Source organism: Pleurodeles waltl, chromosome 4_2 (assembly GCF_031143425.1).
Source record: "Pleurodeles waltl isolate 20211129_DDA chromosome 4_2, aPleWal1.hap1.20221129, whole genome shotgun sequence".
NCBI classification, from domain to species: Eukaryota; Metazoa; Chordata; class Amphibia; order Caudata; family Salamandridae; genus Pleurodeles; species Pleurodeles waltl.
This window is the reverse complement of record NC_090443.1, coordinates 348,295,737-348,314,134: the sequence shown is the minus strand read 5'-3', so window position 1 is coordinate 348,314,134 and position 18,398 is coordinate 348,295,737. Positions and strand designations below refer to the sequence as shown.

At 40.6% G+C, this 18,398-nt stretch overlaps 1 protein-coding gene across 3 annotated transcripts in view; it reads right to left on the bottom strand.

Annotated features, from left to right (window-relative positions):
* ABCA4 (ATP binding cassette subfamily A member 4) overlaps nucleotides 1–18,398 on the bottom strand; it is a 1,046,570-nt gene that overhangs the window by 54,173 nt on the left and 973,999 nt on the right. For all 3 annotated transcript variants that reach the window (XM_069231419.1, XM_069231421.1, XM_069231420.1), the window contains 4 exons: nucleotides 13,853–13,976; nucleotides 11,296–11,425; nucleotides 9,639–9,759; nucleotides 7,004–7,066 (listed from right to left, as the gene is read on the bottom strand). In XM_069231419.1, the coding sequence (XP_069087520.1) occupies nucleotides 7,004–7,066; nucleotides 9,639–9,759; nucleotides 11,296–11,425; nucleotides 13,853–13,976 (438 nt within the window). The remainder of the gene's footprint in view (nucleotides 1–7,003; nucleotides 7,067–9,638; nucleotides 9,760–11,295; nucleotides 11,426–13,852; nucleotides 13,977–18,398) is intronic.

The window sequence follows — 18,398 nt, the reverse complement described above, 5'->3', positions numbered from 1 at the left end:
ATGTAAACTACCAGCACACAATCTTTTGTTGTTAGGAAAAATGAAGTGAACAGAAACATTATATATATGTATATATATGTATATTTACTTACATTTTGTGTTCTATGTCACAAAAGTGATGCAAATAGACGCAAACATTTCTTCCCAGAATATTTTCCAGTGCAAAACGTGTTTTGTGCTGGAATTTTACATGAAAGTAACACAAAGCAGGTCATAGTGCTGCTTTGCATTACTCAGTGGGTGTTCCATGGGTGGTGCATGCGTGTTCCCATGCAACCACCCATAATTTGTTATGCAAAACCGTATCTACTAAAAAAAGTAGACAGTATGTGTGCAAAAAAATAATGCCCACTTGAAATAGGCACTTTTAAGGATAAATGCTTTTAATGCTCTTTTCTTTTCTGACTTTGCTTGTGTGCTGCACTGTACAGCAAACATTACCGGTCAGAAAAGTTGTTAAAAGTTTGAAAGTTAGTCTAAGCATAGTATTTTGTACTGGAAGGGTCCCCTTCAAGTACAAAACGTATGCTAGACTCACACAGTCACCTTGCACTATGGCTAAAAGGTGCATGTGTGGCACTCAACAGCAAAGTTCTGCACTGGCGCTAGGGAGAGGGGAGGAGAGTGCCATATCTCTGTAAATATAGCACTCTCCTGTTCTCTCCTTCTCATGCAATGCAGTGCAGCTTTTCTGGCTGCTGTGCTGCGTTGAGTGAGAATTTAGTAAATCTGGGCCACAGTGTGGTATTTCCTTTCTCCCACCTTAGAATAGCTCAGAGAAGACAAGCTGGGGCACGACTAGGCCCAGCAAGCCCTATCGCTAAAATTAATACCCTCTTCTGGAATTTCTGGATGCCTGCCCTACTCCATGCCACATAAATGAAATTAGCCCTCCATTCTTAGCACCTGAGGCATTCATTAAGAACCCGAGTATCATTAGGGATCTGGGGGTCAGCAAGTATTTATAAAGTGGGATGCGGCCATGGTATTACCAGTGGAGATTAATTCAAGTATTCCATCTATCACGTTTTTGTATATTTCAATGTGATGCCCTAAGTGGAACGGGTATGCCCAGACGTGGGTCCCCTGCACACAGTGCAGTTGAAAGCAAGCTATACCCGTTTCATGAGCTCTAATATGGGGGAAACAGGTCCTGGGTTTCTTGTGTTCTACTTCAAAGAGGGTAGGGCTTGGCAGTTCGGACTTGACCATTCCCACTGGAGCAGGGTCAAGACAGATTTGTATATGGTTAGGCCCAATGTGAGGTGGCAGGGCTAGGATGCAGTCCTGAGTATCTTCCATTTGCTGAAATTAATTCAAGCATTCCATCCATCACTTTTTTGCATACTTCAGTGTGACACCCTAAGTGGGATGGGTATAACCAGATGTGAGCCCCTTGGCACTGTGCTACTGGAACCAAGGTACACCCTGCTGATGAGCCCTAATAAGGGCAAAACCAATCTTGGTTTGATTATGTTCTGGGTCACGGAGGGCCTATTGATGGACTGGGATACAGCCTGAGTAACTACCAGAGGCTGAGATCAATTCAAACATTCCATCCATCATGTTTTTGTATACTTCAGTACGCTCATAAGTGGTAAAAATATTCACTGGAGGGGAGCCCTGGAAAGCTATGATAGACTGGTCCCCCTCTGGGTGAAGACGCCACTTGTAGTTGGTAATCTAGTGGTGAATGAGATTGTCTGCTCAAATGTTCAGCGTTGCAGGCAGGTGGTTCATGATCTGCAAGACATCAAGAGCCCAAAACCACGACCTGGGTGCTTCCAGACACTGAGAATATGAGTCCACATCACCTAGCTTTTTGGTATACCACACTGTAGTCATGTTGTCTGTTAGGATTTGAAGCGACTGATCTCAGATGGTGGTCATGAGAAGGTTCAGGGTCTGGTGGATTCACATAAAGCTTGAGCAGGTTGATATGAGACCTTTGCCCCAAGGAAAATAAATGGCCTGTGATCTCCAGTAAAAAAAGATGCCCCCTCCCCAAAGAAGAAAGGAGGCATTGGTCACAAATGTAATATCCTCTGGCAGAGGGCACAATGGCTTCCCGCATGTGATGTGATTCATCACTAGCCACTGCTGCATGTCCTGAGCCACCTCTAAGGCATAATGGATGTTCTCTGTGAAGGCTCCACAGTTTTGGGTCCACTGAGAGTGTAGACACCACTGGAGTACATGCATTATGCATGTGCCACTGAGTGTGAGGCACCAGCATGATGCATGAGGCACGGAGCCCCGGAAGGTGCAGAACTGTCAGGGCTCGAAGAGCTCAGTCCTGAAATATCATAGCCTGAATCTCCCAGACATGCTGAGGAGGACAAAAGGCCTCCAGTGAGACAGTATTCAGCTCCACTCCAATGAAAAGGAGATGCTGGAAAGGCTGGGGGGGGGGGGGGGGACATAGAGAGGTTGACAGAAAACTTAGCCCTAATGGAATAAGCACATTTTTATTGTGGGTGGGACCCACCATGAAATGGAGGTACCTCCTATGCAACTGCAGGATGAAATATGATAACAGGCAACCTGCAAGTCAAGGGCCACCTTCCAATCTTCACGTTTTAGAGTCAAAGGAACTTGTGCAGGACAAAGGTCCTAAATGGGACGGAAACCACTGTCTTTCTTGGGAACAAGAAAATAACAGGAGTAGCATTTCTGCCTGATCTCATTCCTTGAACCCATAGCATTGCCCCTTTGCTCAACAAAGGAAGTCCGTCCTGCTTCAGAATGCGAGCATGACTAGGTTACAGAGAGAACAGGTAGAATAGGATAACTCTGGGATGGGAACGGCGTAGCCTTGTTTGACAACCTGGAGGACTCAATAGCCTGTGGTGGTGGACTACTAGAGTAGCAAATGAAAGGACACCCGCACCCTTCAGATCACAAATGCTTTCTCAAGGGTGAGTTAAAGAAGTTTTGACAGAAGGGATTAGGAAGGAGGAGGATAAATACTGTTGCTGCTGCCCTGCAGCTGTGAAAGAACTCACTGGGCTTCTACATGGGTCACAAAGGCTGGCACCACAGACAATCCCCTTAACTTACTGTTGGTGAAACTAGTGTGCAGTACCAAGGACTGAGTAGTAACTCAGCCTTGTTTGATGAGTCAGTCTTCTCACTCATGTGAGTTGGTACAGACATCACGCAAAAAGATGGTGGAACACATACAGGAATGGTGGCAGATAACTACAAAATAGCCTTAGCACACACTACTGACTCCACTGTATCTAGGCTGCAGCAGAGGATCTCTTTTGCCCATGTCTTGCCCATTATGCACAATCACAGATGAATGTTTGTTTACACTGGCCTGAGAGATTTGGATGACCATTTGCACCATTTCTCAAAAAGCATAGGAGCAATGGGCCAGAAAACAAGCTGTGTTTGTGGAATAAAGGGCAAATCTCCTTGGAGGGAAGATGTTCTTCTCCTTTTTGTCATCCTCTTCAAGTCTTTATCTGTATAAGGAAAGGGAAAAGAGTCTGAGCTCTGTTTCCAGGAAGAGGAAGTCTGAAAACAACCATCTTCAAAAAAGGGGTTTGTTGCCATGAACTTCAGGTCCCCAAGAGCATGTGATGGTGGAGGGTGAGTTAGCAATTAACTGCAGGCACAGAAGGTGGTTTGCTCCAGGCAGCCAGCATCAGTCCATCAATGCCTACTTTAAGGAAAGCAATGACTCTATGGCATAGGATGCTAGCTGTAGAATTTCTACGAGGAGGTTAGTTTTGTTTTCATACACTGGTATTAACACTGCATACAACAGCTGTGAATGAGTGAACTTTCTTCATGGTAAGCCTCAATGGAAGCCACTGGCATTCTACAAGGCTAAATAGTCACCACAGTCCATGCCTAGAAGGCGGAGAGGAGTGCCTCCTTGTTGCTGTTCTCTTTAGCATGATAAGCAATGTAGGGCACCTAAAAAGGGTCCGAATCATAGTCCTTAAGCCTACTATAAAACTCACCACTAAGCAAGGGCCTTTCAAAGAACTCATTCTTTAACAACTGTGGCACTCTATTAGTGGATCTTTCTACTATGTCTTTCGTCTTCAGAAAAGTCATCACTTTCTGTAATGTATCTGAAGTTGGCACCGGTGGCAGGGTGACTGGCAAGGCCTTTGGTAGAGAAAATGTTCAGACAATGCCGAAACGATGTCAGGAGGTTGAGTGAGTTGTGCTCCTCTGAGGACTGTACCCCTAGAGCTTTGTGGGGCCTACAGTCGCACCAGTGGGACCCGTAGCAGATCAGAAGATGGCCAGAATAGCCAAGGTGAAAGCTGCTATTTAAGTAGTCAATGGCAGGAACAGGCAGCTTTAAAAATGGAATTTGAGGCTCTGCATCAGGAGCCAGTACTGAATACTGTGGAGGGTGCTTCTCCACCAAAACTGACTCTCGGAATGACCTTGAGGGAGGAATGGAGGCATAGAGCTGCTGACAGGAAGACCTATTCTTCCAGTGGGGAGCAACACTGCAAGCTGAGGAGTCCCTCTTATGGTGTTCCTCATATTTCTTCGGGGAAGACATCCTTATCATTGAAAGTGGACCATTTTGGGTGCTTGCTAGTTGAAGGCAGCTGAACGTGGAGCCAGCAATCGTCTGGGATTTGTATTGACGATGAGCCCAGTGTTCATCTTGGGCCCTAGCCATGAAGAGTTTTGGCTCCTGCTCCTTGATAGACTTAGTGTGTATGAAGCCATATTTTCTCCATAACAAAGTGTTCTGGTTGAACCCCACACACCACAGGCAGATATTGTACAGATCTGAGAGAAGCAGCTGCTTGTGGCAGGATTGACATGATTTAAATCCTGAAATTTTCAGGGTAAACATCCTCTCAAAACAATGTAAAAAGATCATTTTGAAAGGGAATGTTCAAAGAAGGGAGCAGGAAAAAAATAACTGACGTCAGTGCACTAGGGTGGCACATTTAAAGAGTCCTTGAATTGGTACCAACTGTGAGAGCTGAGAATTTCTTGATAAATGTAAAGTCTTTACATAATTATATTTACAAACTAATGTGTGAATTAATTTGATTATAATATTGTGTTTACGAAGATCGTGATCAACTTAATGGCCACCGTCATATGTAAGGCCTATGTTTTGTTTTTCCATCCTAACTTAAGCTGATTAAATTATTCTGTCTTTTCTTCTTTGGTAAAATAAATGTTAGAATTAAAACGTGTATTTAGTGACCTCTTCTGGACTGAAGTAGAAGCAGGTGCAAGATCACTTTACAATGCAAGCTGTATAAAATGTTTCTAGTGTGTTCTGTTTCCTGATTATATTTCCGCAGTCTAACTGACTTCTTTGTCTGTTGTTATGTTTCTAATTTGTATGTCTTTCCTCGAGGGAAAAGAAATGGTGTGATAACATATTTTGTAATCATTTTCCTGTGACATCGTATTCCAGTGGTGTGAAACAAAGGGTCCAGAGATGAAGCCGGAGAAGAAAATGTGCAAGATACAATTGTATTAGTTTAGATGTTGTCAATGAAATAACAGCAAATAGAAGAGCTTAGAGTCAACAATTTATATAATTTTGATATCTGTTAATGTTTTGATTGGTCATAGCTTTCTCATCTCTTACTTTATCCAATCATTTTAATTTGTCAAGTTAAATTTAATGTTCAGTCACCATTGGTTTTGGAAGTCATTCATTCATTCTGTGTTTGTGATCTAACGTATATCCTGAGTTCCTGGGACTTATTTTATGATCATCACTTTGACATTTCATGTTTTGCCAGATAGTCTTTTGACATTCTGGTACTTTATCAGTTTATGTCTGTTCAATACTGAAACTATGCTTACATGGTTTAGTGTATATTATAGTCCAAATTCTAAACCATCTCCCCTACTCTTAATCCTGATGCTGCCTGTTCCTGTCCTGATGTGTGTGCCTGATGTTGCTGTCCCCCTGAAGAAGTAGACATTGCTGCTGATTACCGTAGTGATTGGGTAATTGTATAAGCTGTGAATTGTTATTGGTCTTTTGTTTTTCAGGTACCAACTGCAAATGTCTATTTACTGCTGCTTATTTTTAATAGCGCCATAGCGAGATGTTTTCCAAATTGATGTTACTAAAACATTTACATGAAGTCCAACATGTTAATGCTAATTAGTGGTTAGTGAGGTTTTACTCTCATGCTCATGAATAATCATTGATACTTTTGTCTTATCGTTATCAGATGTATTCAATTTCTCTTGCTCAGATTCTATTGCTATGGTTTTGTGTAATAACCATCAAGATAATTTGTCTTTTTGCATTGATTAAACTTAGATATATCCGTCATTCGAAACAGCCTTTATTGTTTCTCTACATGTATCATTTGAGAATTATTTTCGGGACTTTAGCATTGTTAATATAGGGAAATAAATCATTAACTTCTTAATAAACTGGTGTGGTTATTGATGTTGAACTGATTATGATATCTCTTGTGTGATGTCTATGACGTATTACAGATGACGTTTTCTTCAAAGCAGATTCGGTTCGGTTCATCGACCTAGTGTGTGAAATCCACTATCTAGTCCCTTGTGAGTAAAATATAGCTAGGGTTTCTCTGAGTCAACACAACACAAAGCCAAGGTATCATCTATCGACATAGGACAGCTTTTCTAACTTTCTGGATCAGTCTGGAGCCTGGAGGAGATTCAAGAGGGGAGGAACCTAAAGACAGAAGTGTACATCAGAAACCAACAGCACTAATTGCTACTGTTAATTTTAGCACCTGGATCCACGAGTCTTTCCTGTGATCAAGTCAACAGTATCTTGGAAAGTGCTTTGAGAGTTAAGTTCAAAGAGACAATGGTCAAAAAGAATCCCTCAGACATAGAAACTTATCAAATTTCAAAGAAACACATAATAACCGCTGTCCTGAAGGTTGTAGGTGAGGGTCCTGACCAATGTCATATGAACACATATTCTGTGTTGTGATGGTCTTGTGTTTTGTGTTGTGCTGCTTAGTGTGTCTGCAGTATTATGAGGATTAAGAGGACCTACCTCTCCAGGACGGACACCGATGCAGAGTCTGTCCACCGCTGGGCTGTGTTTACCTGTATAAGTCTTAAAAGAAACAAAGAATGTAATTTCCAAATCATTAAAAGTGAAAAAAAACTTTAAGACAGTGTAACTAAGAGTTCAGTAGACAATTTGGTGCTGTGTGATAAATATCCTTGACAAATTCTACGCAGGTCAAACCTGTGTAGAAACGTAAAAACTTGCAACATTTGATTAGTAAACACCAATTCCAGTACCATATTTTGCAAGTGAAAATAAGAATTTGAGTTATCTACCTCTTCTGGTAAGTATTTCAACTGTGGTATTGTTGTATACCAGAATTGGTAAATACCTGGGGGCAGATTTAAGAGCCCCTAGTGCCTCCTTGTGCCACATTAGCGTCATTTTTGTTTACGCTAATGTGGCCCAACGAGGCCAAAATTGCAGTGCCAAATTTACAAAGTGGCGTAATGCATGCATTACGCCACTTTGTAACCCTTTGCGTTATATTATGCCTGCGCCAGGGGCGTTCCCCCGTTAGAGGGACTGAAAAAATGGCGCAAAGAAATCTAGGAGATTTCTTCGCGTCATTTTTTTCAGCACTTTTAACTCTTGCTCAGAGCAGGCTTTAAAACGAGGCACACCATTGTTTACAATGGGCCTCAATGGGCTTTGCAGGATTAGCGCCAACAGTTTTCATGCTAATCCTGCAAAGCTCCAAACTAGTGTCAAAAATGTTGAAGCTAGTTCCCTAACTACCGCCATAGTGTGGGGTATCTTAGATACGGGGCACACATGGTTGTGTTAGGGGGGGCACTAACGGGTGCAAGAAAAGTAGTGCTGCACTGGGTGTAGCGCCGCTTGTCTTAAATGTGGCCCCTAATATTTTACGGCCCACTCAGGGCCATATTGTTTGGTGCTAAATCTGGAGGTAAAACCATTGAAAACAATGTTGAAATGCTTTGGGCTTCACTTAACGATTTAGATTTTCATGCTGAAAATGGAAAATCACTTGTGCAAAAACTGGCCATGAGTACGAAGCATTACAGTAACTATTTGCTACCAACTCGCAAGAGGGGAAAAGTGCAAAATGCATACTAACCTATTTGCCCCCAGTTACGTACTGCGCCCAATTACTGACTTTGAACTGTATTATAAGGAGTCCTTTAGAACTTGTGTTTCCATCATTTTGATCATATTGATTTTTGTAACTAATTGGAGGGTTTAAATTGCACAAAGTGATGAAATGTTCCTTGCAATAACTTAGTTAAATTTTCCTACCACTTCTGCCAGGACAGTTCACTGAAAATGGGGACTGTCCGGGAAAACCGGGACGTCTAGTCACCCTAAGTAGTATTTATAAGAACACTGGAATGCTGAGAGCTGCACCGACGACAATGAAGTGGTTCAGGAATAATAATGGCCAGTAGGTGCCTTTTGCTTCAACATTCTAAAGTTTGTTTTCTCCCTTTATACTGTAAACCATTTTACCCTCAGTAACTGGAATGTTCTAAGAGCCTTATAGTCCTTCTGCCTCGGGCTACACCTGTTGTTAAAAGCCCTCTCCATTATTATAGGACTATGTCTGAAACTTGGTCCTAACTCAGGTAGAGCTCTTTTTACAAGAATATTCATTGGCCGTGGGCTACATGGCTATATGGTGGACTTGCAAATAGGAAACATTCTATTATTACTGTACATAAAGAATTTATAACCAAAGTGGGGGGCTGTCCTGATGTGTAATATTGAATTTAGATCACACTCACTGGGTTTTATAGGCTTTACCCTTCTTCGCATGTACATACATAGCTTTCATGAAGCGACATCTATGCGCCTTGTGGTGAGAAAGCAATCATTAATACATAAAAAACAAAGGGCCAGATGTAGCAAATTTAAAATTTGCGAGGTGCAAAGTGCGAGTCCATACGACTCGCACTTTGCACCTCGCAAATTGGTATGCAGTACGGTGTCTCAGACACCGACTGCAACTCGCTATGGGGTCGCAATGACCCACCTCATGAATATTCATGAGGTGGGTCGCAAATTGCAGCCCCATAGCGAGTATAGGCACTCGCAAACATGGAGGCCTGCTGTCGTCAGCAGACCTCCATGTTCGTGACTGCTTTTAAATAAAGCAGTTTTTTTTTTTAAGTGTAGCCCGTTTTCCTTACAGGAAAACGAGCTGCACTTAAAAAAAAAACGAAACCTTTAGTTTCGGTATATTTTCAGGGCAGGGAGTGGTCCCTTGGACCACTCCCTGCCCTGAAAAAATATTTGTGGGTCCAGTCACAAACTGGAAGGGGTCCCATGGGGACCCCTTCCAATTTGCGAGTGGGTTACCATCCACTTGAAGTGGATGGTAACTGCGATGCCATTTGCGACCGCGTACGTGGTCGCAAATGGTATTGCATACCACTCAGACTCGCAAATAGGAAGGGAACACCCCTTCCTATTTGCGAGTCGGAAATACATATTGCGAGTCGGTACCGACTCGCAATATGCATTTCTGCATAGCAAAGAGGCATTTGCACCTCGCAAACTGCGATTTTCGCCGTTTGCGACGTGCAAATACTTTGCTACATCTGGCCCAAAAATACATACATAAATAAGTTGATTAAAAAAAGTCCTTAGAAATTACCTTGCTCAAGTCATTTAGTCTCAAAATATCGGTTTTGCCTCCACCTTTTGTTATTCGTTGCCTCTCCTGTGCAACATCTTCATCTTCATCGATGATTGGCTCCTTAGGAGGTTCTGAAAACCTACATCCAGAAAATACATTTACAGGAGAAGGCAACACAGCCATACAATACATTTTTAATGAATAAGGTAAAAGCAAAGGAGAGTCACGGCTGAACCAAGTTAGGAGTAAGGTTCGTGGCTCAGGGACATAGAGGTTATGCATCAAGCAATTAGTATGATACAGTTTATTATAACATTGTAATGTTGGAAGCTCCATTGAAGACAATTAAGTGCTCCAGGCTTCTAATGGCTAGTAAAAACATGGAGCTCCAACATGCCAATGTTTTTTTCTTCACAGCTGCTGGTGTGAACAAAGACCTCATGGAGCCTGAGGGGATTTCAATCCCCTCCGGCGCCGTGAGGCCTTTGTTTTATAAATAGGAATATTCTGCCCTCTAGGGGTGGAATGTTCTAATAGCCTTATAGCCTACCATAGCTGGGCTATAACAGTTATTAAAGGCCTGCTTCTTTGTTAAAGGCCCTCACCTTTGACTCGGGCCTTTATCGCTGGAGAGGGCCTTTAACTGCTGTTATAGCCCACTAGGGCGGGCGATAAGGCTATAGCATCTCTAACTTGGGGTGTGTATTCATTATGGAAGAGTGTCGGTGTCAAAGTTTGACTGTATCAATTAGTAAGTTCAGTTCAATAAATCATATGACAAATCCAGTGTAGCGATATTGATAATGCAGGTAGTGTGTTACTGGCTTTGTAAATCTTTGGATACTAAGAAAGAGAGAAATGGAGTCTTAATTAAAAATGCCATAAGAAGTGTTCAAAGCAAATGTAAATGTAATGCAGATATTGCAATGTGATGGTGGTGATGTGTTCTGTTGATTTATACATTCTGATTGGTATACAATTTTATTGTTGTTAAAGCAATCCAGCAGTAGCAGACAGTTAACCCCCGCAACACAATAATACAACAGCTCATCTCAAGAGGAAACTGGAGAGCCTGTGTAAGAAGCATCCAAGACATTCTTGCATGATGAGGAGACACCCTGTGGTGAAGCATGCCACCCTGTGTGAGTGAGGGTTTGTGTACATTATATATGAGCTACTGAGAAACACAGCATAGCCCATATTGACATTGTAACAGATCTATTCTACCACCTCATTATCTTTAGAGTATTGAGGTTTCTAGGCGTCAATAAAATTAAGAAAATAAGGACAACCTGGCAACCTCAAAAAATGTACTTTTCTTCTTCTTTCGCTCCTGTCATTTAAGGCAACCACTAATGCAACAGAGGAGGAGGAGGAGGAGGAGGATGAGTAAGATAACGAGGAGTCTTACTCCTTTTTGGGAGAGAAAATGTCCTCCAGATTCAGACAAGAGTGTCTTCAAAGGCACTTTTTCACCTGTAAATTTTCCTAAGTTTTAAGCGTAAAGTTATGTGAATTGGGTCTCATGTTCACACTCTGGTTTACTTGTTTGGAGAAGTTCCTAGTATTATATGGGTAGAGTGTAAAATAATGTACATTATAATTCACAAAAATGACAAACCTCTGCACTGAAAACTGGAGGCTGTAAGCAATCTTTTTGCACTAACCAACATACCATTTAGTGAGAAAGAATTGGTGCTGGATAAAGAGATTAATCGCAAAGTAAACAACTCCTTCTACTGCCATCGCAAACACGTTCTTGCCAAGAAATTCCCACTGGAATGGATTTGATACATGTTCTTCACCTTTAGGATGAAAATAAATCGATCATAATTATTATTTATGTTGTCAATATCCCTAAAGTTACTGAAGTAATTGAATCCATCAACATAACTCATTCTTGGTTAGTGTGAACACATAACAAGAATGTTAGATCAGTGTTTTTTGCAGTACAGACCTAGGCTCAGGTTACCTAACACTTGTGTTTGAGGTTTCCATCACAAAAGTGAAACACAAACCGGGTGTAAAGTGTTGTGGTGAGATTTATTTTCCAACACAAAGCCTGATAAACGATGTAAAGTTGCCTAAAGGAAAGCAAAGTAACACGATGCTCTACTTTGCACTACTTTACTTGAAGCGGACTAACCATGGGTGGTTCGTCAACATTCCTATGCAACCACCCACGTTTGATGATGCAAATCCCCATCTGCAAACATTTGAGTCAGGGACTTGGGCCAACCCATTATACAACCTAATGGCAGGCATTGTACAGCAACTTTTAAAAGTCTCCATACATTTCCAACAAGAGGTTGTTTTTGTACTGGAAGGGTCCCATTCCAGTACAAAACGTATGCTTTACAGAACCACACACCTTATCGTGCCTGGATGTGCGCATTTGCAAGTGGCAGCCTAAAGTGCACCAGTGAATGGAAAGAGGAAAACAGCACCATATCTTAGTAAATATGGCACTGTTCTGCCTTCTCCTGCGACTTTGCTTGCTGTGCTGTGCTGCATGAAAAGTCAGTAAATCTGTCCCAAAAGCCTGAATACCGATGCTGGGCACCAATAATCTATTTCATATTTTGGGACTGTTCAGCCACATGTATACCATACTCCAAGGCAGGAGCCTATAACAAACAGTCAACATGAATGACAGCATTCATTTAATATTATTGCCTCATACATTGTTCTACATTCTGATGCCTAAAAAAACAATTCACACTAGAAGACATCCATGTCTCTTTACTTTCTTGGCTTGGAAGACTATTGGTACCTTATCTATATTTTATATTGTGAACCCATTTATGAAGCAAGAAAGTACAGTTCATGGTGGAGGCAAAGCGTACAAATCTTCCTTGGGGGACAGTTTGAGTGACAGCTCTTCAAACGATACAAAGGAATGGTAGTGAGGTCTTGATTGAGAGATGTAAACTCGCCAATTCCATTCTATCACAATTACCGCTTTAAAGGTATTTATTTTTTATAAACTCTCTTGTTAGGTTGCACAGTGAATCTCAGTGTGATGATTGCTGAGAGTCAAATGATCTTTAAATCATCTTCAATGCAGTATGAAGGCTGTAGCAACTATATAAATGAAGGCTGTCGGTAAGATGAAATAAAAAAAAGATATCACATTGGTTATCAGGTAAATTCTTAGGCCCAGATTTATACTAGCTTTGCGCTGAATTAGCGTTTTTTTTTTTTACGCTGATTCAGCACAAACCTAACTCCATATTTAGTGCCAAAGTTATGGAGTTAAAGTCATTTTTTGCTAGCGGGAAACTACCATGCATCAATGAGATGCAAGGTAGGTGTTCCAGGGCAAAACATGACTCTAAGGCCCAGGTGCCTTATTCATCCTCCTGTGCAAAAATGGTGCACGGGAGGAAGGCGGGCATAGATAATGGTGCTAAGCTTGTTTAGCGCCATTATTTAACGATGGGTCAGGGGAGGCGTTAGGGGACCTGTGGTCCCATTTCCATGGTGGAACACCATGGAATGAGTCCACAGGTGCCCTCCCCAGCCCCCCCTCACCAGAGGGACAGCGGTCGATGGGGGACCCCATCCCAGGTAAGTCTAGGTAAGTAGAGGTAAGTATTTATCATTATTTTTTTAAATGCCATTGGGGGCCCTAAAATGGGCCCACCTACATGGCACTGGGTGCAATGGCCATGCCCCGGGGACCCTTGTCCCCTGTTCTGGCCATTAGGGTGGTGGGCATGACTCCTGGTCATATGATATGGTAGATTTTGCATCAAGAAATTACTCTGGACTAGTTAGAGTCATCATTTTGTACTCTAACCAGCCTAATGTAATTTTCTGGTGCAAAACCCCCTTCTGCCATACCACCACCCCCACCCGGCTAATGTAATTTTTCTTGACGTTAGCCCACCCTTTGCGCCGGATTGCACCATTCCATAACTATGACGCATGGCCGATGTCTTGGAATGGCGCTAGCTGACGGTAAACTTTTTCACGCAAAACTGCGTTAGCACAGTTTTGCGTGAAAAGGATAAATATGGGCCATAGTGTGATGTAGTCAGCACAAATACGTTTCTGCTAGGGGAAGCTCTACACATAAACCTCTTTTCCTTGCTATCTAATAGAAGTAAACACCCCACATTTCTGAATGAGTTTTCCATTTTTCTGAGACTCCCTTCAACTCTTAGTTATAAGTTAGAGACGCTTGCATTGGTTTGCAATCATTCACAATCTCATGGAATTTAACTCACCAAATTTAGCATATACATCTGTTACTGCTTGATTCATGGCTAAGTCAATGAGACCACGGCCCAGGCAGAAATGTGGAAAGACAATTAGTACATCTTTCAGTCTTTCATTAAATTTCAACAAAGCCTGAAAAAATAATAATAAAAGAGGTTGCAATATAAGTATTTAATCATAATATGTCACTCAATAAAAATGAGCTAGGCTTTTCAAATATTATATAAATTAACATGTAGCAACTTAAACTGCTTTTTTGTTAAATTAAGTTAATCTAATTTGATTCAAGATTTCTATAAATATTACAAAGATCTAATAAAAAATAATCACATTTTACAATTTCGAATTTAGGAAAGACAAAAACGCATAGCATTACAGGGAGTGCAGAATTATTAGGCAAGTTGTATTTTTGAGGATTAATTTTATTATTGAACAACAACCATGTTCTCAATGAACCCAAAAAACTCATTAATATCAAAGCTGAATATTTTTGGAAGTAGTTTTTAGTTTGTTTTTAGTTTTAGCTATGTTAGGGGGATATCTGTGTGTGCAGGTGACTATTACTGTGCATAATTATTAGGCAACTTAACAAAAAAAAATATATACCCATTTCAATGATTTATTATTACCAGTGAAACCAATATAACATCTCAACATTCACAAATATACATTTCTGACATTCAAAAACAAAACAAAAACAAATCAGTGACCAATATAGCCACCTTTCTTTGCAAGGACACTCAAAAGCCTGCCATCCATGGATTCTGTCAGTGTTTTGATCTGTTCACCATCAACATTGCGTGCAGCAGCAACCACAGCCTCCCAGACACTGTTCAGAGAGGTGTACTGTTTTCCCTCCTTGTAAATCTCACATTTGATGATGGACCACAGGTTCTCAATGGGGTTCAGATCAGGTGAACAATGAGGCCATGTCATTAGATTTCCTTCTTTTATACCCTTTCTTGCCAGCCACGCTGTGGAGTACTTGGACGCGTGTGATGGAGCATTGTCCTGCATGAAAATCATGTTTTTCTTGACGGATGCAGACTTCTTCCTGTACCACTGCTTGAAGAAGGTGTCTTCCAGGAACTGGCAGTAGGACTGGGAGTTGAGCTTGACTCCATCCTCAACCCGAAAAGGCCCCACAAGCTCATCTTTGATGATACCAGCCCAAACCAGTACTCCACCTCCACCTTCCTGGCGTCTGAGTCGGACTGGAGCTCTCTGCCCTTTACCAATCCAGCCACGGCCCCATCCATCTGGCCCATCAAGACTCACTCTCATTTCATCAGTCCATAAAACCTTAGAAAAATCAGTCTTGAGATATTTCTTGGCCCAGTCTTGACGTTTCAGCTTGTGTGTCTTGTTCAGTGGTGGTCGTCTTTCAGCCTTTCTTACCTTGGCCATGTCTCTGAGTATTGCACACCTTGTGCTTTTGGGCACTCCAGTGATGTTGCAGCTCTGAAATATGGCCAAACTGGTGGCAAGTGGCATCGTGGCAGCTGCACGCTTGACTTTTCTCAGTTCATGGGCAGTTATTTTGCGCCTTGGTTTTTCCACACGCTTCTTGCGACCCTGTTGACTATTTTGAATGAAACGCTTGATTGTTCGATGATCACGCTTCAGAAGCTTTGCAATTTTAAGAGTGCTGCATCCCTCTGCAAGATATCTCACTATTTTTGACTTTTCTGAGCCTGTCAAGTCCTTCTTTTGACCCATTTTGCCAAAGGAAAGGAAGTTGCCTAATAATTATGCACACCTGATATAGGGTGTTGATGTCATTAGACCACACCCCTTCTCATTACAGAGATGCACATCACCTAATATGCTTAATTGGTAGTAGGCTTTCGAGCCTATACAGCTTGGAGTAAGACAACATGCATAAAGAGGATGATGTGGTCAAAATACTCATTTGCCTAATAATTCTGCACTCCCTGTAATTTACAACATCACAATTTAAGAGGGAGGCACTTTATTCTTCAACCATTTAAGTTCTTGCTCTAATCTTTATAGTACATCAAACAAAGGTGTTACAAGCCAGTGTTACCGAATAAGACTAACTTTCTAATAGCGCAAGTGTTTAATTCTATGCTTTGTAAATGGCCCATACATGGTGAAGAAGGCTAAACCAGTGTTCAATGTAGCTGATAAATAATTTCAGATTTGGTTATTCTAGAGAAAGCAAAGCAGGAGGAAGAGCATATTTTGGCAGAAAAGCAATCCTCTTTGGAATATTCACAAAGAAGCAAGACTGATTTGAAACACATAGATAAACCTAAACGTTTCTTTATCACAGGTAATATTTTATATTTATTTAGTTTAGCTAAAAAGTATTTTGATAATAGGCTTTACTACATTAATATGATGAACACTATTGAGCAATAATCAGGATTAGTAATATGAACAGCAAATCTAAAAAAACAAATAAATATATTTGAAAAATGAGGATTCCCGCAGAGTGGAAAAATGGCCTATGACTGTCCACAGATCTAATCGGATCTTGCAGATCACAAACCCAGTGAATAGGCTACTTTGGATCTTCTGGAATATCACCAATTTGATGAGGCTAGAAAAATTGTCCCTGTGGGTGTTATGGCTATAAAGGCTTGCTGATTTTCTTCCTTTTCTATCAGCTATAACAACGTGTTGCATACAACTGAAATCCTAAAGGCTGCCATAAACAAAATTAGAATTGGTCCAAATATGTACATGCATGGCATAAGATATAATTTTAAAGGCTCTTTCAAAATCATAGCGCAATATGGCATTGCATTCAAAGCATACTCAACATGATCGAATCTTAGCTGCAAACAGTGAAACTTCAGCAAATTAACGCTTCAATAGCAGAACTATTTGTATACTCTCAACGATAACAGGATGCAAAAAACTCAGAAGATTAAGATAAGAAAACAAATTAATACAGCCCAAAATTTAAGCAAGCTAACCACCCTTTTCTGATATCTGAGTTTACATTATAAAGGCGTGCTTTTGTTGCCCTTTCCAAAGAAAAACTTTAAACAGATAGGAACTGTACCCATGTGAAAGTAATTGAAAGTCTCAGGTGAGATGGTGATTTTTATATAATTAACTCTGCCAACAAATGAAAGACAAAAGTTGTGATTAGTAAAAAAATTGCTATTATACTTCATACATACACCCAAAAGCGGAAAGAGTTAACTTCTCTGATATGCTCCAAGGCACAAGTGACCTGTGGGTAGGTTCATCACAAGGCCTGGGTGCCAAGGGGTTAAGAAATTTCTTCAAAATGTATGTATGCATCCTTTACCAGAGGAATAGGCACCTTTGGATCAGCAGGATTGAGAAGATCATCAGCATAGAGACACATTTTGAAACAATGCACTTAATAGAATGACAGAAAAAGTGCAGGATGAAGTCCAAAGCTTTGCTGTCAAAGGTTGCACAAAAGGAACAAGCAAGCTAGGCAAAAGTAACAACCTTAGATATGTGAGGGAATTAACTATTTGCTGTTTGTTGTCAAAGGTTGTACATAAACTGCAATTAAGCTAGATAAAAATTACAACTTTAGACAAGAGCTGAATCGAATTCATTACTGTTTGCTCCATTTCTGGCCAGCAAAGAGCTGCATCTTCAAGGCAGAATAAAATGATTGAATGCTTCTCTGAAATTAGTTTGCTAGGCCCACATCCAATATGAGTTCCCACAAACAATCCTAACCAACTTAATCAAGCGCCCAGAGACTATGTTAAAACTATATTATTTAAGTAAAATTAAAAAGGGTACAATTCATAAATTTAACTCATTCCATGAAACATCTTAAGTTTAACCTTTATTCAATTCTCAGAATAAAATTCATTATCAAACAAAGCTGAGCCGCTATACAATTTGGTAAAGTCATGGGAAAGCAATGGCAGTACAGAATAAACAGCATATTGATAAAATCTCCAATAACAAAACAATAAATGAGTTGAAAATAAAAGATGCTAGAGGTCATAGGCCGACAAGCTGAAACTGAGGGACATTAACTAGGAAATTACATACTAAGATGAAAAAATAATCAAACATACACAGAAACAAAACAGGTTATAACATTATCAGTATCTATACATGATTCTCTCTCATCCCCTCTTTAATGTGCATTTAAAAGAGAGTACCTCATACTTTACAAAATCTAAACATGAAATATATATGTGTATGTATATATATATATTACCAAGTGGCAGTTGCCACTAGGTAGTTATAGTTAGGACCTAGCTTCCATAGACAGAGTGTTTTTTGTTTTGCCTATAAATTTGGTGCTGTTTGGTGAAATTACTTTACGTTAAAAAAACGTAGAAATACACTGAAAAAAACAAAGGTTAAAGGGCTGTTGTAGTTAGGAAATAGATAAAAAAAAGGTTACAGGGACGTTATAGTTAGGCTCACAGTTCTCACATACAAAACCACTGAAATTTAGCAGTTATAGTTACCTCACCTAACTATAACTTGCACCCCGTAATATACTGCTTATCATCTCACATATTACATCACTCATGACTTGGCCAGTGATATAATTATTAATGATATCATTAGAGA